Below are 26,903 nucleotides of genomic sequence, written 5' to 3' on the forward strand. Positions count from 1 at the left end.
AGTGTAATCTGTGTTTGTTCTGTCGCAGATTCCTGCCCCGTGTTGTGCAGCGGTAATGGCCTGTATGAGAAAGGAAGGTGTGTGTGCCTGGCGGGATGGAAGGGAGCCGAGTGCAACGTGGAGGAAGGTCAGTGTATCGACCCCACCTGCTCCAACCACGGCGCCTGCATCCAGGGCATCTGCATCTGTAGCCCCGCCTACAAGGGCGTCAACTGTGAGCAAGGTGAGCCGGTCTACGTGTCGTCTGCTAGAATGTCAACAACAAGGCCAGAGCCACGCACAACACTGATGTCAGAGCACAGGGGGGTGGGGCAAGGGAGGGGGCGAGGCAGGGGGAAGACACGGAGGCTTGTTGTGCTGATCCAGTCCGTGTCGCTGCGCCACTGACTCCTACTGGCCATTCAGGGAACATCCACACAGGACGGGAGGATGTTTGGGGTCAGGGTAAGGCTAGCAGAAGCTACTCACAATCACACAAGGGGGAGTCACTGTGACACACACATGCACACACACACATGGTCACAAAAATCATGCTCACAGATTTTCCTATTTTCCACATTTTGTCTTTATTTTCTGAGTTTCCCCCTGAGCGGCTGTAGCTTCAGTGTAGTTAGCTTCTTTGTCTCAGGAGCTCGGCGTGTAGCTGACTACTTCATTAATACAGCAGAATAAACTTTATTGTCCACGTGGTGAAAATGAAAGCCCGAAACAGACACCGCTACCTCACACACACACACACACACACACACACACACCTGACAGACACATAATAAACCAAAGCTCAGTGTGACCTGGATGCGTCTCTATAAAGATTTAAAACCCTGGTCTCATATAAAGATCTAAGAAGCTTTAGATGCTCCACTGTGATGAGACGAGGAGGTGAAGATCATCAACACACACACACACACACACACACACTGTTAGCCAACATGTTGCACATTCAGAGCGTGACTCACACACACACACACAAAGACTTTCTGTGTAAAAAAACACAGAAACATAATTATTCTGGGCGTTCGCTGGCGTCTGGCAGAGCAGGAACTCAATCCTCCATGAGAGGGGGATGAGACGTATCGCTTACAGTTGATCCCTCTTTCCTCGAATGCGTTCCAGCGCCGAGACAGAGAGTGAGAGAGAGAGACGCTCCGTTACAGCTCAGCTACAGATCAGCTACAACTCAGCTACAGATCAGCTTCAGCCCAGCTACTTCCAGTCACAACGTAGCTTGTAGCCAGAAATGGTGCCTAATCAAAAGTAGCTTCAACAGGTGAACAGGTGGAGGTGACCGACATGAGCGGTGTTTTGGCGCTGAAGTCGTGCGGCCCAATCATGTCAGCGTTCGGCGTAATGGTACAGGAATCCAGCGTGTAGCTTTGTGGCGTCGCCGCTGTAAAACCGACCAATAAATCCGTGGAAACAAACAGGGTTAAGGCGTTTAAAACAATTACGGCCTTGACTGCGACGGCGGTGCGGTCGATTGCAGCTGTCCCCGGGCCGGCGCCGCCCCGGTACCTGAAGAGGCCGGCTGGACTCAGGTGTTTGACCTTGAGCAATGGAGCTGAGCTGAGCTGAGTCGGGGCTGTGCAGAGCTCTGGCTCGGCGCACGGAGCTGTAATTACACACACTTACACGGTGTAGTAGAGACCACCATCACACACACACACACACACACACACACACACACACAGCCCCCTCCACCCCTTATCAAAGCCCCGGTTCTAAGTGTCCTATGAAGTGTAATGTTGTGGAACAGATACAGGGATAGTAGCGAGGGTGGTTAACTCCTGGATGGGATGCAAAGAACACTGCTTTCATACTCAGTGAACTGATGATTATAATGAGACAGCACACACACACACGCCCACACACACACACACACACACAAACACACACACACGCAGGCTCGACCCTTCCCCCACCCCCATACTTTCCATCCCTCTGCTCACCACTTTTCTGACTCATTCTTGCTTTCTCTCACTCTCGCCTTCTCCCATTTGTTCTCTCTCTCTCTCTCTCCCCCCCCTCTCTCTCTCTCTCTCTCCCCTTCCTCTCTCTCTCTGCAGTGGACTGCGTAGACCCTCAGTGCGGCGGACACGGCGTGTGCGTGCGTGGCGAGTGCGTGTGCTCTGCGGGCTGGGCGGGAGTGAGCTGTGACGACCCGCTGCCGGCCTGTCAGGACCAGTGCTCGGGACACGGCACCTACCTGCCCGACTCAGACACCTGCGCCTGCCACCCCAACTGGACCGGACCCGACTGCTACACCGGTGAGAGACGGGAACGAGCGTCAACACGCCGCTGAAACAAACGCGGCCAGAGTTGTGACTGCACGTCAAACCTTGCTCGCCAGTGTTCCCGTATGCGAGCACGGTCTCGCCCAGATACTACTTCCTGGGGATTTGATGGACACGAGAAAGAATTGCGGATTGGAGACACTCTGTGAAATGCCTCAGTGTGTGTTTGTCTGTGGGTCTACTGTGTGTGTGTGTGTGTGTGTGTGTGTGTGTGTGTGTGTGTGTGTGTGTGTGTGTGTGTGTGTGTGTGTGTGTGTGTGTGTGTGTGTGTGTGTGTGTGTGTGTGTGTGTGTGTGTGTTTGCACTACCTCCATGCTCCCAGTAAATGAGATTTCCCCTCATGACTCTGTGACGGCAGCGCAGTGGAGCCTTGCCTGCCCCTCCGCTCGTTTTACTATGCATTTATACACAACACACACACACACACACACACACACACACACACACACACACACACACACACACACACAAGCGGCAGGGAAGAAAAGGGGGAAAATAAGCAAGCGTCTGAGAAACATTCAGCTTGGCATTTAAGTGCTTCCAGCTTCTTATTGTGAACCCGTTTGCTGGTTCTGGACGCACAGCCTCACTCCAGGTTTCCTGTCGGAGTTAAACAGAATCTTCCCTCACAGATCCAAACATGTGAACACGCTGAGCGGAGGCCTGCCGCTCTGTGTGTCTGACATACAGAGAGCAGCTCTGCTCCTCATGTACACACACCGGCGTCTCCGTCCTGATGGACAGAAGCCGTTATCACTCAGCTCTCCTCCTTCGCACCGCGACTTCCCGCCGTTACCGAGGAGGTTCTGCTGCTCCGCTCAGTGCACGACGCCTTATTATGGCGCTATAGACCTGTGATAACAATGATGGAGCGTGGCTGAATGACTTTAGATTAGAGTGGCCTCTCTCTCTCCCTCTGTCTCTCTCTCTCTCTCTCTCTTTCCCTCTCTCCCTCTCTCCCCCCACTGTCTCCTTCCAATATTAAACCCCCCCATCTGTCCACCTCTCTCTCTTTCTTCCTCTCTCTCTCTCCCCCCTCTCTCTCTCTCTCTCCCTGCCGGGCTTTTAATCAAAACTCGCCCACCATCCTTACATTGTGGTCTTGTTGAAGCATTGCTAAGCTAATGTAATTCTAATAGAGAGCTGAAAAAACTCAAATTTAATCCTTCTTCCTCTCCTTCCTCTCCTCCCTCTCCTTCCTCTCCTTCCTCTCCTCCCTTTCCTTCCTCTCCTTCCTCTCCATGCTATGTATATTTAAATTAAAATAACTTTTTACTGCAGCTGGATAAGTAGTCTTTGTGTGCCTCCAGCACTTTGCTCTCTTTACTGATGGATGAGGTTCTGCTTCTACAGCGAGCGAGGGCGAGCGAGAGAGGAGGAGAGGAGGGGGGGGAGGGGAGGTGCTAGGCAGGGGGGGAGGAAATTGACAAAAAAACACAGGAAATAAATTTAAAGGGATGTCGCGAGAGAGGAGAGTGAACGGAGAGAGAAGAGGGACAAAGATGGAGAGAGGGAGGGAGAGGGAGAGGAGGGGGGGGAGAGAGAGAGAGAGAGAGGGTGGGAGGGACGGGGGGGGTATTAACAACCCATCCCAATCTGATCAAAATGTCAGAAAAGAATAATAGAGCTGAATTAGAGTCCCTGTAGCTTATGCGGTGCAAATATGAATCATTTGGCCGTCATGATGAGTGTGTTGGCTCTTCCTCTCCGTGGGGAAGCTCGGCTATTAGAGGTGGGAAGATTGGTATATTGTGTGTGAAAACACTTTCTACTCTCTTTGAAGTTATCTTCTCCTGTCTCTCCACCCCAGAAAGAGCATTTCACCTTTACCCCTCCTCTCTCCTCCCCCCCTCGTCTCCTTCCAATATTAAACTCTCCCATCTGTCCCCCTCTCTCTCTCTCTCTCTCCCTCTCTCTCTCCCCCCCTCGCTCACACATCTCTCACACACTTAAACGCCTTTTCTCACGCGTGTCCCCACCCACCTGTTTCTCCAGAGCTGTGCCCGGTGCCATGTGGCAGCCACGGCGTTTGCTCGGAGGGCCGGTGCCAGTGCGAGGAGGGCTGGATCGGCGCCGCCTGCGACCAGAGAGCGTGCCACCCTCGCTGCGAAGAGCACGGCCAGTGCCACGACGGAACCTGTGTGTGCCAGCCCGGCTGGGAGGGGGAGCACTGCAACATCGGTGAGCTCCCTCTGTGTGTGTGTGTGTGTGAGAGAGTGATTGGGGGAGTGTTTAATTATTCCCTGTGATATTTTGATTAGTATGATCCCATATTTGAATATTTGAAAAGGTGCTTCTGTTAATTCTGTTTATCATTTACAAGCCTTCTCTTCTCTCCTCTCCTCTTCTCTTCTCTTCTCTTCTCTCCTCTCCTCTCCTCTCCTCTCCTCTCCTCTCCTCTCCTCTCCTCTTCTCTTCTCTCTCTTCTCTTCTCTTCTCTTCTCTTCTCTTCTCTTCTCTTCTCTTCTCTTCTCTTCTCTTCTCTTCTCTTCTCTTCTCTTCTCTTCTCTTCCCTCCACAGTCACACATGATCTGGATGTTGTTGTCAAAGGTAATTTATCCTCATTCAGGCGTTCAAATATGTGCATTGTGATCAAGACCCCCCCCCCCAATATGTCACACAGTTGGTATAAAGTGTGTGTGTGTGTGTGTGTGTGTGCTCTAGACGGCTGTCCTGGGCTGTGCAGCGGGCACGGGCGCTGTACCCTGGAGCAGAGCGGCTGGCGCTGCATCTGCCAGGCTGGATGGAGTGGGCCCGGATGCAGCGTCGTCATGGAAACCGACTGCAGCGATGGAACAGACAACGACGGAGGTGACATTCTAACAGCTCTCGCTTTCTATCACTCTTTTTTTTTTTGCCGCTTCTTACCAGTTTGTCAATTCTGTCCCATCCCTCCTCCCCCCCTCCCTCCTCCTCCTCCTCCGTCTCCTTTTCCTCACTAAAAGGGAGGCGACATTAAAAAATGTCTGCCTCATTGTTCCTCCTCTTGATCCTTCTGTGCTGTCCCAGTCCTGCTGAGACCCCTGCAGAGCCCTGCTGGTCATTATTATTTAGAATATGAGCGTGTGTGTGTGTGTGTGTGAGCGTGTGCGGGTGTGTGTGTGTGTGAGCGTGTGTGTGTGTTTTTTCTCATCACGGCTAAATGTCTAATATGCATACCCCCCACTAGGATAAAAGCCACTCTTCACAGTCTAAATAAAGCAAACTAAAGCAGAATGGATGTGTGTTTGTGGCTGCTGTGAGGCGTTCACTGACAGGTGAGACGGGTTTGTTGCTTTGCCTCGTAGCTTCGTTTGTGAGTATTTGACATAAAATAAAATACAACAGGCTTCTACTCATTACAACCATTTTCTTGTCACGTCGGTGATTCTCTCGTACACTTGTGGTTTTAAGAATGGAGCTGGGTGTGGCGTGATGGCGTTGTGGCGTGGTTCAGAGGATCACATTCGGCCTGGAACGCCGGCAAACAGCGATTACGGACGCGGCTGTTAAATCGGCACTATAATCCATCACGGCAAACAAGATGGTGCTACTTTTGTTTGGAGAAATGGCTCCGTATGTTTTTCCCGCGTGTGCGTGTCGTGAATGTTGAAACCTAAATTGTCGCCTCAGATCCCAAACATCAACACACCATCCTTTAGAATCAAACCTGCAAAGCAAACGCCACCATTTGCTCACCTCAGATACTAAAGTGTAGCTAAATGTATATCTGCTCTCATGTGGACGCTGATCGACTCCCTGCAGTAACGTTTCCCTCACAGTTTAAAGTCTGACACCGCGCAGCTCTGGTGTTGATTATGCAGGTGAGCGTCTCCCTCACAAAGCCACCGAGTCTTATTTGCTCCTCTTTCATAAAGGCGTCTTTCAACCACTCACCGTGGGCTTTCAGATAATTTCCTCCCATACAATCCTGCCATCCCGCTTAATTGGCAGATATACTGTATACGGGCTCGTCACCGTCCCGCGTTTTGTCTCTGAAGACAGACGGAGACGGCGGTGAGATACAGCAGGTAATCAGAGCATAAAGAGGAACTTTAAAGAGTGTGTTCTGCCTCGGCGGGAGAGGAGCGTATATCACACTTTCATCAGGAAACTGCTTATATACCACAGTGGAAATTAGGTCTGGTTGATGTGGCTTGCAAATACACACACACACACACACACACACACACACAAACGCACGCAAATTCATATAGTGAGCACCAGTTATATTTACGCCCACTCAAATAACTCCAGAACTTTGTACACAATGAATTCTGCACCAATGTTAGCTGTGACACTTCTGCTGTGTAACTCAAAGACAGAGACGCTGATGTTCATTAGCGTGTTTGCTAGAGTCTGACTCCCTCGCCGTGTTTACAACGCAAAACGCTGAGTCACAGCTGCCTGTTAAAGCAAACATCGTCAACGCGAAGCCAGCGACAATGCGTCCCCGCTCGACCTTTAGCAGCACAACGCTAACAGGCTCGGCAGTCGCTCATTAGCCGCCACGCTAACTTCCCCGCCGCACTAAATTGCCGTCCGCTGAGCAACACAGCCGCTAGTAAATTTACGACAATTACACTGGAAATCCTTTAAAAAATGTGCTTTGAAAATAAGCCCAGATTATTGTTATTACCCCTGCTGGGGGCGCAGGCTGGTGTGCGACCCAGTGACAGTGCTAAATGGCCAAAAGAAAGGAAACAGAGAGTGCTTTTGTCATTGAATATTATCGCCACAAAAACTGTATTTACTCCCCGCCGCAGTTAAAATTATGACGATTAATGTGCGGGTCAAATACACACACGCATGGATGTTTAAATATATTTGTATATATATTGAAAGTAAAGCTGTATGTGTATGTGGTAGCGTTTATGCTACACTATGCTAACCCTAATGGGCCACAGAGCATAAGGATGAGCTGCTAAATTTAACAAATAGATTTAAATCCTTTTAAAATACACATCAACATGGAATAGATATACATAAATATTAATAATGTCTTTTCTCATTAAAATTCTAGTAAAGTAGGAGAAATACAGCAACAAAATGGGACAAACAAAATGGGACGTGAACCCAACGTGTTACGTTTGTGTTCCTGGTCCCAGTCTGGACACACACATACACACACACACACACACACACACACTTACACAGACACACTCTGTTTGAGCACAGAGGCATTAAATTGTACACATGCGCATTTTTACAGCGTATCTTTTTACGGCAGGTTTGCTGGCTCAGACTATAAACGTCCGACTCGTCCGCCGTTTCCATTTAACGACGGCGATATTAAGAATTCAATTAATGTCATCCTTTTTTAAGTTGAAGTAGTGAATCTTATGGAAATCAGCCATTGTTGCAGCGCCTTTGTGGGGGCGTCTGGCTGTAATGGAGTATTGTTGGCCTTTAGCTCCGGGCGCTGTGGTCAGATGCATTTAAATGTCAGAGCTGTTTCCTGCCTTTTCAGAAACGGGCCTTGAAATAGGAAACACAAATGCCAGCCCGGCTCCTATTACCTGCCGCCGCCGCCGAGCTTCCTCTCTCTCTCCGCCGCTCATTGTTTACAGGAGACTTTGTATGGATCACATTCAAATAACGGGCGAGGATACGCGGCCTCTGATTTATAGCCTGGGATGCTATAATTGTCCTGCGATGTGCTCAGATTGAATCTCCTTTGATTGATACGTCTGATAATGATGATGCATGTGCAGCTTGCCGTTATGGATCCAAGCTGAGTTTTTCCCTGACCGGCTCTAAAAAAAACAAAACCATTTCTTGGCAGCTGCGTCTACTTATGTGACTCTGCTGCAGGTGGAGGCTTTGGCCTTTACGCATATAAATGTGTTTGCATTCATTCCAGTCACTCCAATCAATTAAATCTTTTATTAAGTGTGCATAATAAGCCTCGTAATGAGTCGCCTTCATCCCAGCCTCATCACTTAACCGCGCTGGCTGTTGTGTATATGAATATGTTTGGCTTTTAAGTGCATCCCTTAATGTCTTTCAGATGGACTGGTGGACTGCGTGGACCCGGACTGCTGCGAGCAACTGAGCTGCGGTTCCGACCCGCTGTGTCAGGGTTCAGCCGACCCCCTGGCTCTGCTGCAGCAGAACCTGCAGCCCCCCGCCGCCCCGCCCTCCGCCTCGCCCAGCTCGCACACGCACAGCTTCTACCAGCGCGTACGCTTCCTGCTCGGCAAGGCGGCCACACACACTCTCCCCGGGGACGTGCCCTTTGATACCAGGTGCGGGCTTGTTTACGCGCCGTCTGTCTGCGTTTGTTTGTGCGCCTGCGCCTTTGTCGATTTGAGACTCTGAGCTCGTCTGTATGCAAGAGCAGGAGGAGGGGATCAACAAGCAAACGCAGGCGTGTTACTGCCACTTCAGATTGTTTAATGGTGTGTGTGTGTGAGTGAGTGTGTTTGTGTGTGTGATTGAGTGAGTGTGTGTGTGTGTGTGTGTGTTGTCGGGGCTTTTCATCCGTTCCTTCTCTCATTTGGACAGACTCATGGTTGAGCTTCAGTTCAGTCAGACTGGTGTGTGTGTGTGTGTGTGTGTGTGTGTGGGTCTGCATGTCTGACCAGCCGTCGCACTGAAGCGGCGTCCAAAATAACTCGTCTTCAGTCCCAAAGTAACTCTGGAGTGATCGGTGTGCGGCGTGAACGTGATCACACCTCCACTCTGAACAAACCTCCAGGGCAAATCTATTGATCTCTGGATTGATTCAGAAGCAGAGAAAACGTTTGTATGATATCGACCCGTCACGTCGCCTGACATGTTTTCGTGCGAGCGTGTTGAAGGTTAGCTTGTCGCCGCATGTGCCCGCTTCCTCCCGCTCGGCTGTGTGAAGGCAGCGTGTCGTCTTTGTATAATGTGTAACAACATGAGGTTTGCTCTGCCTCGCCTTGAAGTCAAACTGCTCTCTGGATCCAGTTAGGACTCCGACCTGGAAGGCGTCGGGACTCCAGCACGGTCCACTTCTTCCTGTTTTGATGTAGCAGCAGCAGCGGCGGCGGCTCCTGGCCTCTGAGGTCTGAGCGCAGCACTGTTACAGTCCTGCAGACGGCCTTAGCGATACGTGTTGCCGCGGAGATTAACACTAAACGCCACACTAAACGCTTCATTGTCCTCGTGTATCACTGTCAGGATACGAGCGCCGAGCGTTTGTTTGCCACATATTAGGGCTTTAACGCGTCACTCAGTTACACCGGCGTAAAGGTGCCGCCATCAATATTTCAGTGGCCTTTCATCGCCGTCTGAGGGGGAATTATGTCGACCTAGAAAAGCAGAAGTGATGCCTCTCTGAAAAAAATCACAAAGTGCTTTTTTCATTTCCCACTCGCTTCACTTGTGGAATAAACAAATAAATTAATTATGTGGCCATTTTTTGGAGGGGAAATCGATTTCAGCTTTCAGGGCCGGAGTAACAAACGGAGCCGGAGCACCGGCAGACCCTCGCCATCCCTCATTTATCCCTCTGCTACTGCCGCTGCTGCACCGGATAGGATCCATCAGCCGTGGGAGTGAGAGTGTGTGTGTTGTGTGTGTGTTTGTCTTATAAATCTGACACTTCCTGATCACCCCGGCGACCACCCCGCGTTTAAGCTGCACGTTTCACACTTTTGTCAAATCAAGATGTGACTGATGTGCCGAGAGCGTCGAAGCAACGTGATGCGACACGGCGTGGCAACGGCGTGGCAACGGCAGCTTCCTCTGCTTCCTCTGCTGCAGGTATCGCTGTCAATGCAATATAATCACGGCGAGGAAGTTCTGTTTTTATATGACAGGGTGTTGAAAGGTTTTACCGTGGGTGAAGCTATATTTATGGTTCCTGTATCCTGGCAATCTCTGGCAGATTCCTGCGCGCTAAAGAGGGAATTGTACTGAGGAAAAATAAACGCTCTCTCTCTCTCTCTCTCTCTCTCTCTCTCTCTCTCTCTCTCTCTCTCTCTCTCTCTCTCTCTCTCTCTCTCTCTCTCTCTCTCTCTCTCTCTCTCTCTCTCTCTCTCTCTCTCTCTCTCTCTCTCTCTCTCTCTCTCTCTCTCTCTCTCTCTCTCTGTACGCAGCACAAGGTCGTTTGGCTACCGCGTCACAATATGCCTCTCTCTCCTCAAACAATGATTGTGTTCTCCATCATTGTAAACCTGTCATCTCTCTCTCTCTCTCTCCCCCCTCCTCCCTCCCTCCCTCCTCCCTCCCTCCCCCCCCCCCCCCCCCCCCCCCCTCCCCTCTTTGTTTTGCCAGTCGAGTGGCGGTGATTCGCGGCAGTGTGATGCTGCAGGACGGCTCTCCTCTGGTCGGGGTGAACATCACTTTCCCACAGCATCCCGAGTACGGTTACACCATCAGCAGGCAGGATGGAAGGTACCAGGCACAACACACACACACACACACACATACACACACAGACACCTCCTCCTCTTCCAATTGCCGTCTATTGTATGCCGGGTTCACACTTTGCATTCATTACTCCGGCAAATGTTGGTTGTGCACTTTCTATGGAATGTAAAGCTCCATATTTTAAACTCTGGCAGCAGGATTGTTCACTTCCACACCAGTTAACCCTTTGCAGCCTTTGGCACCAGCTCATCCACTCTAACCCGCATTAATCCTCCTCCTCTGCCCCCCTTAAGTGCGTTTTGAGTCACAATTGTGTAATAGATTTAAAGCGAGCCACACAAAACGCTCGTGCCAAATTGAAGCCGACCAGACGGCATCGCTCCTGACTCCCAATCACATGATGTCACGTCGTAAAGCTGAGAGCCGGCTCTGTCACCAGACGTCTGCTCGCTGTGGAGGAACCCTGACGCTCGCCGTTCTGTTTTTCAATTTTCCGCGACGTGTAAACAGGCTCCTGTCCGAATATGAAGAGTTAAGCTGTCCTCTTCCCATTTCATGCATTCCTTCTGAGTGTGTGATTTGCAGAAGTCTTAAGTCATTGTTGCGGTTCCATTTAGGAGTGTTCCTTTTGAACGCGCCTCAGAGAAACGCGGCCTTCGTTTGATAGAATTTGCTGGAAAGAGCCGACGCCGCTTCAGCCGGCCTCACATTTGTCAGAAACTATTCCTCCGTCCATTGTAGCGTTTCAGGTTTCAGCACCTCTTTTGTTGGGAGTAAACAAACAGAAAGTCTTATGTGAAGTCGCAGCGCTGAGAGATGAGAATTCGTCCGACACAAAGGATGATGTATGGGGAGTCTTTGCTCTCCTCTTCCCTTTACAATGCTCAGCCCGCCGCCTCACCACCGCCACCGCCGCGTCCTTCAAGGATGAGACGAGACGGCTTTGCTGACGCTTGGGATGAGAATGTGCCGGAGCACAATGAGGGGTTTTCAGATCGCTTTGCACGCCGTTCACGCTGGTGTTTCTGCTGCTTTTGTAACACAACGAAAAAATGCTTTTTACATCAATTATCACACCTTCACACACACACACACACACACACACTCAGAGAGATCATAAGTGGTTTTGTCAGGGCCGGTGCAGAGCAGTGACCCCTCCCGCACTCTCCATCTTCTTCCTCCTCCTCCTCCTCTCTCTCCAGCTTTGACCTGGTGACCTCTGGGGCCACGTCTATGACCCTCATGTTCCAGCGGCCGCCCTTCCTGCCGCAGACTCGCACCATCTGGACGCCCAACAACAACTTCCTGGTCCTGGATCAGGTGACCATGTCCCGGGAGGAGGGGACACTTCCCAAATGTGACGTCAGGATCATCCTGAGTCCGTACCCGCTGGTCCTGCCCTACCCGCTGCCCAGATACACGGGGACCTGCACGGAGAAGGGCTCAGCCGTGCCCGAGCTGCAGGTACTCACACACACACACACACGCACCGCACCGGGCGTCATGTCACGGAGGCTTCGGTTGAACGAGCCGGCCTGCCTGTTCTCCTGGTTTACATGATGCAAATCCAGAAGGAGCAGGATGCAAACGTGAGCTCCATGGATGCATCTCAACGCCACGGGAACATTTAGCCGAGCAGGCGCGGCTTCAAAGCTACGAGAAGTCATTTGACAGGGAAATGAGCCGACAGAAGTCAAACAGGAAGGTCAGACAGGAAGGTCAATCCATGTATGAGTGTAACCTCCATTACAAGAACTCTTCCATTGGTCTCTACTGGGCTGCGTCTCTCTCTCTCTCTGTCTCTCTGTCTCTCTCTCTGTCTCTCTCTCTCTCTCTCTCTCTCTCTCTCTCTGTGTAATCATAACTTCACTTTAACCTCAATCGGCTGATCTCATCTAAAATTTACTCGGCCCTAAAGTTACATGGGTAGAAACGCCTCAGTGTTTCCACGCAGCGCTTTAGAGTTTCCACTTCATCTAACCTGCAGGTGTTTGCAAACAACAGCCACAGAAACACAGGAGAGGAAACACACACTCTCACACACACACACACACACACTAAAGGCCTCAGACGGAGCCTACAGGCGGCTGACACGCCTGATTCACGCTCCAATCCACCCAAAACTCATTCCCGTGTTGTGGCGTTCTCACGGCTCATAATTGCTTTTCACCTAAATGGAACCACTTTTGAAATCAGATCCGATGATGAGATCGTGATGGAATTGTTGAAGTTGTGCGCCGACATCAAACGTGAAGGGAGACATCACATCCTCACAACAAACTACATCAAAACAAAGCCAGGATTCATTCTCACCCTTTATAAAGAAGAGCCTTCAAAGGAGACAACAGGCGTGTTTGTTTACGTGTTTGGAGAGTTGCATGGTGGATTTGAGATTAGATTTAAAAAGAACATTTGTCGACATTTTCCCCTTTTTCCTAATTAATAATCAAACTCAGTCGTGTGTGTGTGTGTGTGCGTCCTCCGATTGACCATCAACAACCCTCTGCCGCCGCTCGGGTCCAGGTATCGATCAGGGTCTGGTGGAATCCAAACACACACTCAGGCAGGAGGTCACATCTGTGGTGTCGCTGTGCATTAACAAATTAGACTGGAAGCAATGTGTCGCCAAGACGACCCTGACTCAGCTCTATGGGATTGTTTTGGCGCAGTTTCAACAGGGGGACATAAATCCAGAGAAGAAGGATGTCAGGGATGCAAACCGCAGCATGAATATGCAGGGAGGAGCGTTCGGACTCGTCTGATCTCACACTGATCGACCTTCTGGGCTCTGCAAATTAAATTATATCCAGTTATTTTAATAATCATTGGATGAATCGATATCTTCTCCTTCTCCTTTTCTGTGTTTCTCACTCCCTCCTCCTCCTCCTCCTCCTCCTCCCTCAGGCGGTGCAGGAGGAAGTCTCGGTGCCCGGAGCCTTTGTGAAGCTGAACTACCTGAGCACCCGAGCGGCCGGCTACTTCTCCCTGCTGCGCATCCTCCTCACGCCACCCTCCCCTTCCTCCCCCGTCTCCCCGCTGGGCGGCCTCTCCAAAGTCCACGTGCGCTCCTCTGTCCAGGGCCGCCTGTACCAGCGCTGGTACCCGGCCGGGCCCGGGCTGGTCCACAGGCTGGTCTGGAACAAGACCGACGTCTACGGCCAGGAGGTCTGGGGCCTCACGCACGCTACAGGTAAGTCTGGAGCCACACACGGGCAAATGGACGTGTGTGTGTGTGTGTGTGTGTGTGTGTGTGTGTGTGTGTGTGTGTGTGTGTGTGTGTGTGTGTGTGTGTGTGTGTGTGTGTGTGTTTGTGTGTTTGTGTGTGTGTCCTCGGCTCTGCGTGAAAGCAATCTACCTGGATCTGAGTGAAGAGCCAGCTGGAGTCCTTTGTGTCCGGCCCGTCGCAACCTCGCAGTCACAAAGCCTCGGCCGGCGCCTCCCACAGGCCGCGTGATGGCAGTGACGTCATAGGTTAGCAGTGTGTGTGTGGCACGTTGCGGTGAGCGGCAATGTCAGAGTTTGACGTGTGTCACAATGTGCCAGGCGACCAGGCGGAGGAGAGAGAAACACACCAAACGATCCGGGGCGGCACAGACTCGTTATCAGCTCGTCACCCGTCTGCGTCGCGGGTCGCCGCGGCAGCCGAAGCCGTGAGTTTCCTGACGCCGACGTGTTATTTTGTTGCGGGCGGTTTTCCGCATTCTGTTGCCGCACTCGCAATGACGAGCAAAGATTTCATCAGGATTCTGTCATGATCCTCAACTTTGGTCTGCAGCGGCCCCAGAAGTCTGCAGCCGGGCTGAAAGTGCATTTGTGATGGGCTCACACACACCGGAGCACAGATCCACAAGCCCCCAGTTGAAACGATTACAAAGAAAATGAGACTCACAACAACGGAGAGAGCTGGAGGAGCAGGAACAGCAACCAGACGGTGGTTAGGTTCTTATATTGTTATATTACAGACGAAGAGGAGAGAATCAAGCTGCACTCTCGCCCTGCCGTTGGAGGAAGCTGAAGGTGTTTCGTCAGCTGAGGCCAAACTCATCACAGCTCTGAAGCTCCTGAGCAGCATGAGACAGCTGAGCCACCATGGAGATGTGATGCAGACAGACACGTGACCATCCTCATCTGTGATCCCTCCCAAACTCACACACATCCTGAGCTACATTTGTGTTTACTCTAAACAAGAGCAACCAGCAGCAACCAGCAACCAGCCTCCATCCTCTCTCTTTCAACCTCCATCCTCTCTCCTCCAACCTCCGTCCTCTCTCCTCCAACCTCCATCCTCACTCCTCCAACCTCCGTCCTCTCTCCTCCAGCCTCTCTCCTCTCTCCTCTCTCCTCTCTCCTCTCTCCTCCAGCCCCTTTCCTCTCTCCTCCATCCTCTATCCTCTCCTCCATCCTCTCTCTCTTTCCTCTCTCCTCCAACCTCCATCCTCTCTCCTCCAGCCTCTATCCTCTCTCCTCCAGCCTTTCTCCTCTCTCCTCTCTCCTCTCTCCGCCAGCCTCCATCCTCTCTCCTCCATCCTCTCTCTTCTCCTCCATCCTCTCTCCTCCAGCCTCTATCCTCTCTCCTCCAACCTCCGTCCTCTCTCCTCCAGCCTCTCTCCTCTCTCCTCTCTCCTCTCTCCTCTCTCCTCTCTCCTCTCTCCTCCAGCCCCTTTCCTCTCTCCTCCATCCTCTATCCTCTCCTCCATCCTCTCTCTCTTTCCTCTCTCCTCCAACCTCCATCCTCTCTCCTCCAGCCTCTATCCTCTCTCCTCCAGCCTTTCTCCTCTCTCCTCTCTCCTCTCTCCTCTCTCCGCCAGCCTCCATCCTCTCTCCTCCATCCTCTCTCTTCTCCTCCATCCTCTCTCCTCCAGCCTCTATCCTCTCTCCTCCAACCTCCATCCTCTCTCCTCCAGCCTCTATCCTCTCTCCTCTCTCCTCTCTCCTCCAGCCCCTTTCCTCTCTCCTCCATCCTCTATCCTCTCCTCCATCCTCCCTCCTCCCTGCTCCCTCCTTCCCTCCTTTGAAGAGAAAGTGCCTCTGGCCTGTAAGAGCTGAACTGTGTGGGCTCTTATAGAGGAGCAGAGGAGCAGAGAGAGATATGGATTTATGGATACGTGAGTCGCAGTAAAGACGGATCACGACACGGGAGCCAGATGTTTACATGAGCCGCCTCCGTTTAGGAGTGTGTTTACGTGTGAGTTAGTTTAGTTTACCCTTCGCCTGGGAGAAGAGTTAGGACATCACAAACACTGAGGAATCGAAGGTGAAAATGGTGCAGCAGAACGAAGAAGAAGAAGAAGAAGATCTCAGTTTGTTTACGTTACAGCGTCTGAATATTTCAGGATATCGTTTCTTCTTCTTCTTCTTCTTCTTCTTCTTCTTCTCCCTCTCTATAAGCGCTGCGTCTTCCACTTGAGTTTCTTTCTGTCTGAGCGGTTTAGCTGCTCTGTAACGTCATAGAGCGTCAACATGATACACACACACACACACACACACACATCTCTACATATGTCAGGAGACTTTGTGTTCCTCCTGGAGAATTCTGGAAGCAGTGAGTTTTCTGAAACGCTTCATCGGCTGGAGTGTTCAGCCTCAAGCTAAGATTGTATCTCCACAACCTGCAGGCCTCTTCCTCCTCCTCCTCCTCTTCTTATCCGTCCGGGCCGCTGCGTCTCCCCTGCTCTCTCACCTCTCCTCCGCTCAAATCTGTTTTCCCTCTCCTCTCTCTTCATCCAGCCTCCTCCTCCCTCCCTCCTCCCTCCTCCCGCTCCTGCCCTCCTTCCTCTGACCCCTCGGCGTTTCCCGCTCGTCCGTCCTTCTCTTTCCCGCTCCTTGCTTCCTCTCTTCCCTGTGATCTCCCGCTGTTACCTCTCTCTCTCTCTCCGCTCTTCCCCGGTCCTCCCTTGTTCTTTCTTCTCTACTCGTGTTCTCCCCTGATCCTTGCCTCACTATACTTCACCGTGCTTTGTCGGCACGGCGACACAGACTCTTACAAACGCACACACTGAGCCCGTGCACGCATACGGAGTGTGTGTGTGTGTGAGTGTATGAGAGAGAGAAAGGGAGATCATGCTCTGTTTGCTGGGGTGAACACATTGCCTGAGGCACGAGCAGAGGGGAATGAAAGCTTTCACCTGTGAGATATTGAGTGTGCATTTATGTAGTGTAGTGTGCACGCCTGTTGTTTGCGAGTCTGTGTGTGTGTGTGAGTGTGTGCGTGCCTGTGTGTCACCCCTTGTAATATAGGTACAGTAGAATTCTGTTGTGCCGTGCGTCTCCACACACCAACGCCTTCCCCTTGGAGATTGCTTTGCCCGTTCCGTCCTGGAAAAACACTCACACCTCAAATAAAAGTCGGCGGCGTCTCATCGTGGAGTTTCTCGGAGCTGGACGACGCAGGGCGACGCCCCTTTGATCGCCGTATATATTTGTGTGTGGGTGTGTGTGTGTGTGTGGCAGGGGAGAGGCTCAGAACAGAAGAGTGACGTCATCGAGTGGAGGACTGTTTTCATGCTAATATTGTGAAAGTACAGTTATATTCATGAAACTGTACCCAGAAGATGAGCGTCACTGCTGCGTGAGTTCAAACGCTGGGAGTTGAACCAAACCTAAAGCCTCTTCCCTGAGCTCAGACGTTGGGAGCAGTTAAACGCTCTCTCTCTCTCCCCAGACTCCCAAATTGCCCATTATTCCCCCTCACCAATCACTTCATTGATCGTTCCCACTGAGTTGGGAGATTTACGCCCCCCCCCCCCCTCTCTGCATTAGAGGGGGATTCTCCCGCGTTTGTCCCGTTTATGTCTTCGTAACGACGTGGCTTTGCGGGGGATCATCGCCGACGGTAACGCACAGCAGCAGCTCCAGAGTCGAGTCGAGTCGCGTGCGTTCCTTACTTGTCAGCCGCTTCATGTACGCCGCCACCGCCTCCTGTCATGTCAAGCTTTTCTTTTAGATTAGATTAGATTACATTAGATTACATTAGATTAGATTAGATTAGATTCAACTTTATTGTCAGTGAGCAAGTACAGGTACAAGCCAATGAAATGCAGTAGCATCCAACCAGAAAGTGCAAAAGTCTACTATTATATATACAGAATACAGAATATATACAGAATAAACTATATACATTATATATACTATATATTCTAACTATAAATATAAATTAATAAATATGTAAATAAATAGTGCAAGGAGTCTGAGTGCAAAACGGAAGTAAAATGGAAATGATCAGTGCAAACAGAAAGTTGTGCAAATTGCAATTTGAGTGCAAGATGATGCTAGAGGGAGGATGGAGGTGAGTGGGGGAATGGAGTAGAGTTCAGCAGGGTCACCGCCTCGTAGAAGAAACTCTTCCTGAGCCTGCTGGTGCGAGAGCGGAGGCTTCTGTAACGCCTGCCGGATGGGAGGAGGGTGAAAAGTTTATTGTCGGGGTGGGATGAGTCTTTTATAATGTTCCTGGTTTTGCCCAGACAGCGTCGACGGTAGATCTGTTCCATGCTGTCCAGTTGTGTACCGGTGATCCTTTGGGCGGTTTTCACCACCCGCTGGAGTGCTTTCCGGTCTGATGCCGAGCAGTTGCCATACCATACTGTGATACAGTTAGTGAGAATGCTCTCAATGGTACAGCGGTAGAAGTTCACCAGGATCCTGGGACAAAGGTGAGCTTTCTTAAGGCTCACCTTTTTTAGCGCTGTCATCTGCAGCTAGATGGTGATGATGGCGTGATGAGCAGGGGGAGCGAGGCTGTGCTGGAGGGCCAGGATATATAGAGACGCTGGATGTAGAGCTGTCGCGTTAGAGTTTGTTTAGTGACGCAGAGAAAGGATGTAACAGTGTCCTCAGCTGGGTAAACACGCTAATCAATTAAAGATAAGGCCGATTTCAGACCACTGATTGATTACAAAGTCGTGATTCCTCCATGGCGTGAGGCGTCTGAAGAGTGTGTGTGTGTCTTTGTCCTCACATATGCCTGCAGGTCCATGTTTATCTAATGGAGTGGCTGTTGGTGTTGAACTCATAAAGTGTTATACCCCGTAAGAATAGCGAGGACGCCATTTCCAGCCGTCACGCTACTGGATCGCCGCCCCGTGGTGACCTGTGAGTGTCTGTGTACGTCCGCCTCTTTCCCCCTGCGGCTTTCAAACACGTTTCCCGTTGTTGACGCGGCGGCGTTTAATCCCGTCAGACCCGAGGGAAAGCTGTTTACGGTTCAGGCTGGCTGTGAGAAGCGGCAGAGTATCATTACAGCTGAGAGGCCAGGCAGCTAATTCTAGAGCTCCTCCACCAAGACGGCCTCTTCCTCATTACGCCTCCACTCCTGCCTGACCTTTACACACACACACACACACACACACACACACACACACACTGATGAGGTCTCACAACATGCCTTTCATCTCTCTCTCCATTCAGTACAGTGATATCAGTAGTAATAGTAGTTTTGCGCCACATCGTGTGTGTGTGTGTGTCTGTGTCTGTGTGTCTGTGTGTTTGTGTGTGTGTGTGTATACTGTGGAGTATACTTATTATTGTGCATTATATAACACCCTCTGTTTGTGTGTGTGTGTGTGTGTGTGTGTGTGTGTGTGTTTCAGTATCGGTTGGCTATGAATTTGAGTCGTGTCCCGGCGTCATCCAATGGGAGAGGAGGACGGCGCTGATGCAGGGCTTTGAGCTGATCCCCTCTAACCTGGGAGGCTGGTCCCTGGACAAACACCACGCCCTCAACATACGCAGCGGTGAGCACCAACACACACACACACGCACACACACACACATCACAACCTACCAACCTGAGTGTGGATCCAGTGTGAACATCTGGTTCCAAATTTTATTATATTATTATATTTATTCAGTTATGTATTTGGTTGTTGTGCCTCTTGACACACACACACGCACACACACACACACACACACACTTAATTGGACAATAAAGGATCAATTAGTGTTCTATATTGAGGTGTGTGTGTCAGGTTGGTGCCTATAGAAACACACCTATGCTTTGTTGTTAATAAGCTGTTATCATGTAAACAAACCCTCCCCCCCCCCCCCCCCCCCCTCCCCCCGGTTGGCCACACCCACACTGTGTGTTAGGGGGCTTTTTGGGAAAAGGCTTCTTAAAGAGACGGTACTGAAAAAAGCTTGCATATGGCTCATTTGCATATCAAAGCGATGTTGAGAACAGTTGAGAAGTGATAATGTGTGTAATTCTGTCCCGTTTATGTCACGTCTCATCAGCTCCATGTTCCATTTACACTCAGGCGTCTTGGTCACCTGACAGTTCTCGGCGATAACTCTCCCGATCCTTCCTCCCCCTCCCTCCTCCTCCCTCCCTCCCTCCTCCCTCTCCCCCCCTCCTCCTCCTCCTCTCGCCCTATACTTCCCTACTTATGTCTTTGAGATTCCTGGATTTGTTGACTCTGCAGAGATCTGAGTCCAAGAATATTTTCCGCTATTTCTGAATTCTGCACGCTGTACTTCATACGTGTATCATCTGGGATTAGCTCTCCCAACAGAACCATCATGGCGCTCTCCGACTCTTTGAGGCCTCCCTCAAAGGAGCGGAGCCAATCTGACTGCGTGGGCATTTGCATAAACTTTCAGCTCCTCCACGTATTTGTCTCTGAAACGGGGATCAAAAAGCTCCAAAGTCTCATTTTAATCTGCATGTTCCCCTCTTTCCCCAGGAATCCTTCACAAGGGAAACGGGGAGAATGTCTTCCTCTCCCAGCAGCCGCCTGTCATCACCACGGTGATGGGGAACGGCTTCTACCGGAGCGTCCCCTGCGGGCCGGGCTGCAGCGGCGCGGCCCGTGACATGATGCTGTTCGCCCCCGTGGCCTTGGCCAGCGGCCCGGACGGCTCCCTCTACGTGGGCGACTTCAACTTCATCCGCAGGGTTCATCCCGACGGATACACCCGCACCATCCTGGAACTCAAGTGAGAGCCACGATCGGGACGGGATGTTTGATAGGATAGAGATCTAGAGTGTGTTCGAACGTAACTCTTATACGTCTCGGGCTGCTAACGCGTGAGCGGCTGTGAAAATGTGCCGTGATAGTTTGCAAGCCCTAGTCATTAGCAAGTCGCACAAAAATGTCTTGTTTCTGTGTGAGTTTGGTGCGATCTTTGCTGTATCGTTGGTTTGTGAGCCATAAAAGTCTAATAGTCTTGTTATCCTTCCTCTGTATTCTGGGTCAGTCCCGTGGTCTTCACAGATGCTCACATGTTAGCGGCCGTTCTTGCTATCTGCAATTTGTACAATTAATCATCTTGGGTGTGTGACAGCGGCGTCTCTCCGTCTCCCAGCCTCACACATCACAGCCTTTAATCTTCCTCTTTTGGATTCGAGTTTTTGCTGCGAAACCGAGATCTTTTTCCTGTGGATTATGACGACGAAATCTTCCGTTCCGCTGCAGGCGCTACATTCTCTATTCCTCTATTTTCTCAAGCGTAGACTCTCGATGGGATTCCTCAGTCATTTGTCCTGTAAAGTGTTCTCCTTATGTAACTTTACTCTCTCGTTCTCTGTTATTATTGTATGTCTGACTAATATTTCTGCTTCAGACGTGAGGCTTCAGAGTGTCTGTACTCGATACCTCCCTGTCCTCTGGGAAGAAATGCCAAAAAGCTTCCTGTTTAGCTTAATATTTAATGTGAAACACTACAGCCGCCTAAATCAGCCTAAAGCTGACGTATAGCAGCAGCGGCCTGTGAGATCTCATTCACTCTCGTTAGCGTCATGAATGATTGTTAACTCTCTCCTTTCTCCCTTTAAATGCTCCTTTATGGCTTATTATCAGGAACCGGGACACCAGACACAGGTGAGAACTGGTGATTAACATGTATACATCTGTGAGAAACACCACACACACACACACACACACACACACACACACACACACACCCACACACCCACACACAACAACACAGCGCGTCAGAAAGAACGACAGGATACGACAACACCTTTATTCCTGATTTGTCGGCTGCAAATTGCATCAAACCCCCAGTCCGCCCATTGGACACACACACACACACACACACACACACACACTCAGGCACACACACTCCCCACCAACGCACCCCCCCACACACACACAAATCTGCATACACTCAGATTGCTGTCAGAGCTATAAAACCCTCATTTAGATTCAATAGCTGATATTACATTTGTAAATTGGAAATCTGCCAAAATGTCAAAGATCTGCGTTGTTATTTTTGGATTATTTGAGGTCATTTTGGGCGACGCAGCAGAAAACTCACCCATTCACCAGGGGGGCCTGGGGAGCCCGGGCACGGCCCTACAGACTGAGCTCTACACACACACACACACACACACACACACACACACACACACTCCATGTCAGACAAAAGATTAGACAGATGTGATAGGGTTTATGTGAAGTCTGTGTGGTTGTGAGTGTGTGTGTGTGTCGCTATCGGGGGATAAATCAAGCTGTGTGTGTGGGTGTGTGTGTGTGTGTGTGTGTGTGTGTGTAAGGGGATTTATCCGGTCTGACAGTAGAAGAGGGGGGTTTTCTAGATGCCGTATCTCTAACATGGAAAAGTTTCCCACCATGCATCTGGGTACACAGACCCGCGACACACACACACACACACACACACACACACACACACACACACACACACACACACACACACAACCAAAGCATGGAAACTTCCTGCTAAGTCGTGGAGTGAAATCTTGCTTGATGCAGCTGGGATACTCTCCCTCCCTTACCTCAGAGCTTCATGCTTCCTGCTCTCCTCTCCTCTCCCCTCCCTCTCCTCTCCATGTTAGTGTTTCTCTTGTATTCCATACTATTGTTCTCCCCAAGTCAAACGCATTAATTATTCATCCCGATTCAGCTTTCAAAGCCTTTCCTCTGCGCATTCTTCCCAGCAAAGTGCCTATCAGCCGACGGGGTTTCAAAACAAGCGAGTCTCTGAGGGCAGACAATATGGGGCGTGCTCACCGTAAAGCCATCGTCTACTCCGTCTCTCGCTCTTTTTTTCCGGCGGAGGAGTAAAACAAATATGGGAGGAAGTCACGGGCAATATTATCTGAGAGCGCAGACTGCGGATCAGGAGAGGCAGCATCACTCTTGTCTATCAACTCTGATCACTGTTTTGTTCTAATGCGTGCAGGGAAGCAGGGAGGCGACGGTGGGATTATTTGTGTTGCGGCTGTTGTTGTTGTTGGCTTCCCCGCCGCCGGATAGACGAGCGAGAGGGAGAGGGAGAGAGCGCCGGGTCTTAATTGCGAATGAGGCAGGTGAAGTGATTTAATATCAGCAGCATGTAAAGCTTACGGTGCCTTCAAGAGCCAACCGACAAATCTAATATGCTGCACGGGGGCAGCGGCGAACTGCAGGACTCAGCCGGTGTCTCTCATAGGAGCGCCTCTGAATTATGTATGTGCAGTTCAGTGCAGAGTTCTGTAAACAGTTATGCACTTAATGGACTAGATGACTGACAGGACCCTCGCATGCGCTGCCGTGTTTCCTCCGGTGTGTGAGACGGGTCAGGGAACCTTAGGGAGGAAGGGAGGGGAGGGGAGGGGAGGGGTTTCCCTTTGGAGCGCTGAGGTCAGAGATTGAGGCGGAAAGCAAACAGAAGATCGCAGGAAGGCTCACGGAAACAAATTCAAGGAAATTTGAATATCTCGCTTATTACGCCGCCCCATTTCCCGCCCAGCCGAGGGGAGGAAACGCTCTCGTGTCTCGGGACTTAATTGGCAGGAAGTCCTCTGACCCGGACCTGGCTGACACAACGGAAAGTAATTGCAAGAATGTAGGTTTGGTTCCAGCGTGTAAAAGTGCAAATTCTCACACACGGCACATTTGGCGGCGGCACATCACAGCGTTTGGCCGTATCAAAGGGTTTCATGTCATTAATGAAGCGCTGACAGGACGCAGGAAGCCTGGGCTGCGTTGTGCGGCGCGGTGGTACCAGTTGGCACGCCTACACACAGTACAGTATGTGGCTCGCTGTCAACACCGGGCTGAACGAAGGGAAGGCGTGTTGCGTTCGCTTGGCGCCCGAGGGCGACGCTGATGATGAAAGACAGCCGCATCCAAACGCACACATAAAAGTACAGTGTGTGTTTCAGACGCAGTACGGTCGGTTCCTGAACTCATCATCTCCCATCGCTCTCTTCATAAACTTACCTCGCTATTAAACCCACGCATAGATTCACGGGCTGTGTTTACTCACGACACCTGTACGTTCTGATGCGACACCTTCGCCACGAACCCGACCTGCTTGACGCCACGTCGCAGCAATTAAGTCGAATCAACATCTGTCTCAGGAAGTCAACAAAACTGATCGTTATCAGCTTCACAAAGGGAAGAAGTATTTATATCCAGGGTGTCGTACTGCATGGCACCTGTGTGTGTGTGTGTGTGTGTGTGTGTGTGTGTGTGTGTGACTTCACAGCTGCCACATGCTTATAGATCCACACAAACCTCTCCGCTCACACCTAATCACTCTGTCACTCTGGTTTAATTTGGACACATTCATATTGACACATTCATATTGAAACACACAATCACACACACACACACACACACTTTTACGCTATTCTCGTCGAGTCTTCAACCTGCGACAGAGCGACAACCATCCAACGTTCCTCGCTAAAGTTGGAGTCTCTGCACGTTCCCCTCTGCGTGGCGTCGCCCTTGTCTTCCTCCTTCAAACTGTTATTGAGTTCATGCAGTATAGATTCTCTCTCGCTCTCTCTCTCTCTCTCTCTCTCTCGCTCTCTCTCTCTCTCTCTCTCTCTCTCTCTCTCTCTCTCTCTCTCTCTCTCTCTCTCTCTCTCTCTCCGCTCTATTATTCACGTCGGGCTGTAGCACGAGCAGGACAGAAAAGGTTTATAACCGTTAACCAGAGGTTTTATCAGCGCTCTGGATCCGGCCGCACCATTTTTCCTTGGGAGCCTCCTCCTCCCCTCCTGCCTGTGTAAAGGACAGCTCAGTCTGCTGTACCTCTTCACTCAGACCTATGTTGGTTCAGTGTAGCTCTATAGATCTGTAGATTCATGGAGCCATTTTGATCCGTGACTGTTGGCGAAAGTGTTTTATAAATATATTCCTCGGTTCTCCTCGGCTAATCTCTGTGACGATAGATGTCTAACTTCGCTCAGATCAATGTCGTTTACACTCAGGAACGCCGAGCTCACTGACTGATCTCACATGAATACAGACTGCATGCCTCCTCACCTGACTTTGCTTCCCTAACTTTACTCTCCCTCCGTTAACCTTGCTCTCCTCTCCCTCCTCCTCCTCCTCCTCCTCCTCCTCCTCCCTCAGCACCAGCCCCGCCCACAAGTACTACCTGGCCATGGACCCGATGGGCGAGGTCCTCTACGTGTCCGACACCAGCAGTCGCAGGGTGTACCGGGTCAGGAACCTGGCCCAGCCCAAAGACCCGGCCCGCAACCTGGAGGTGGTGGCCGGGACGGGCGAGCAGTGTCTGCCGTTCGACCAGAGCCACTGCGGCGAGGGCAGGAAGGCCACGGAAGCCGCGCTCAACAACCCCCGAGGTGCTCCTTTCATTTACACCCGCCGGGCCGTCGGCACATAAATCACACAAGCAGCTGCGCCTATAGTCGCACGAAATTAGTCTGATCCTTCCTCCGGGCTGAGGGCATTGTTGCTCTAACTCGCTCTCTACACGCTACATGCATTGGTTTAGTAGAATAACATCCGGAGAGGGAAGCGGATGAATTTGCCAGTTTTTGATTAATTAACTCATAATCAGCCTTTGACTTTGCCTCGGTGTGTGAAGGTGTGTTTCGGCCCATCGGCTCATTATTCTGCCCGGTAGCTTCTCGTGTTATCTGTGTTTTTTTAGGGGCGATTAAAGTCGGTCAGGGTTTCATGGTGGACGGGGTTCAGACACACTGTTGATGCTGTAACCTCCTCTCACTCTTTAGGTATTATCCTCAGCAGTTTTTTATCTGGAAAGGAAGGAAAGCGTTGAGACTCCAGGCTCTCTTTCACTCTCCGGTCTCCCTCTCCTCGTCTGCTTTAACCGGAGCTTTATGATAAGCTGCACTCGCACTCGCAACCTCCTAATCTGCTTATATTACAGCTACGGCGAGGGCATTAGGGCCACGCGACAAACAATATGCCAAGAGTGAGTGAGTGAGAAACACAAGAACCCATCCTCTGTCAGGCTTTGACAGAGCGTTCCTATTTGGAGGTTGGGTGAGGCTGAGGTGGTAAAATGTGGTAATGTCGTCACGGAGCGCCGCGCGTGGCAAGAGCGCGTCTCCTCAGCATCGCATCCGCCCCGCCGGCCTCCGCGGTCGACACCAGCTGGAGCAGATTGATGTGTTCGAGCCGATGACGCCGTTTCACCTCAGCGTCGTTCATCATAAATCAGCGTTTGAAAAGGCAGCAGCAGCGGTAATGTCGGGTGAAAGCACTCGTCTGCCACTTCAGCTTCCTCTCTGCTAATTGAGGGTCAGAATTTCATACAGCGACATTTCTTAGCCAGTCTACGTTTACACACACTTATTGCAGAGAATGAAGTAGAGTTCTATAAGCAGGAAAATTAACATGTCACCCCCTGATCTATCCAAAAGTGGTTTCATCCAAATGGACTCTTAAAAACACTTTGGAGTCTCAGTTCAATCCAATTTCTTGTCTGACTTGAGTTGCATGTACTGCAAGCCAGGTGAGTTTCCAGAGAAGCAGGCAGGGATATTTACAATAATATTCCCCCCTCGGAAGGAACCGGAGCCTGCCAAGTCCCACCGGGCGCTCTCTTCAACAGTCAGTGCCAGGAAAACATAAAAAAACCAGAGCTCCTCATTTGACTCTTTCTGGTTCGCTGCCATAGCGAGAAACGCCTGGAATCAGCAGGCTGATCAGGACATATGTTCTGTTCTGCGCTCAGTCCTACGTCGAGGGTTAATGTGGGAGTGTGCAGCGGTCAAAGACTCATCACGATGCACCGCGAAGATATTCCGCCCTAACAGTTGTTACAAACCCATCAGGAGTGTCAAGGTGATGCCAGTCAAGCGCAGTCAGTCTGTCCACGCCCACACAGCTCTAATAAGCAGAGGAAAAGAAGTGCAAACACCTGTGTGTGTGTGTGTGTGTGTGTGTGTGTGTGTGTGTGTGTGTGTGTGTGTGTGTGTGTGTGTGTGTGTGTGCGGGCGCTCCACTGGTGTGCAGGCATTTAAATGTCAATACTAAATGCTGTTTTGAAACGGAAAAATAAATGGTGACAGGCACCATGGGAGGCGGCTCCTGAACCGCAAAGCAAGAGTGAAACCTCTGCAAGAT

At 50.8% G+C, this 26,903-nt stretch overlaps 1 protein-coding gene across 1 annotated transcript in view; it reads left to right on the forward strand.

Annotated features, from left to right (window-relative positions):
* tenm1 (teneurin transmembrane protein 1) overlaps positions 1 to 26,903 on the forward strand; it is a 154,235-nt gene that overhangs the window by 87,245 nt on the left and 40,087 nt on the right. Inside the window, exons 9-21 of the mRNA XM_076143376.1 lie at positions 29 to 223; positions 2,064 to 2,264; positions 4,287 to 4,472; positions 4,813 to 4,842; positions 4,957 to 5,103; positions 8,282 to 8,519; positions 10,519 to 10,638; positions 11,817 to 12,078; positions 13,519 to 13,804; positions 19,200 to 19,343; positions 20,292 to 20,544; positions 21,408 to 21,428; positions 24,918 to 25,150. Of these exons, the coding sequence (XP_075999491.1) occupies positions 29 to 223; positions 2,064 to 2,264; positions 4,287 to 4,472; positions 4,813 to 4,842; positions 4,957 to 5,103; positions 8,282 to 8,519; positions 10,519 to 10,638; positions 11,817 to 12,078; positions 13,519 to 13,804; positions 19,200 to 19,343; positions 20,292 to 20,544; positions 21,408 to 21,428; positions 24,918 to 25,150 (2,316 nt within the window). The remainder of the gene's footprint in view (positions 1 to 28; positions 224 to 2,063; positions 2,265 to 4,286; positions 4,473 to 4,812; positions 4,843 to 4,956; positions 5,104 to 8,281; positions 8,520 to 10,518; positions 10,639 to 11,816; positions 12,079 to 13,518; positions 13,805 to 19,199; positions 19,344 to 20,291; positions 20,545 to 21,407; positions 21,429 to 24,917; positions 25,151 to 26,903) is intronic.

The sequence above is a fragment of the Genypterus blacodes genome, unplaced genomic scaffold (genome assembly GCF_046128005.1).
Source record: "Genypterus blacodes isolate CSIRO-AG114 ecotype Tasmania unplaced genomic scaffold, CSIRO-AGI_Gbla_v1 ptg000024l_1, whole genome shotgun sequence".
Classification (NCBI taxonomy): domain Eukaryota; kingdom Metazoa; phylum Chordata; class Actinopteri; order Ophidiiformes; family Ophidiidae; genus Genypterus; species Genypterus blacodes.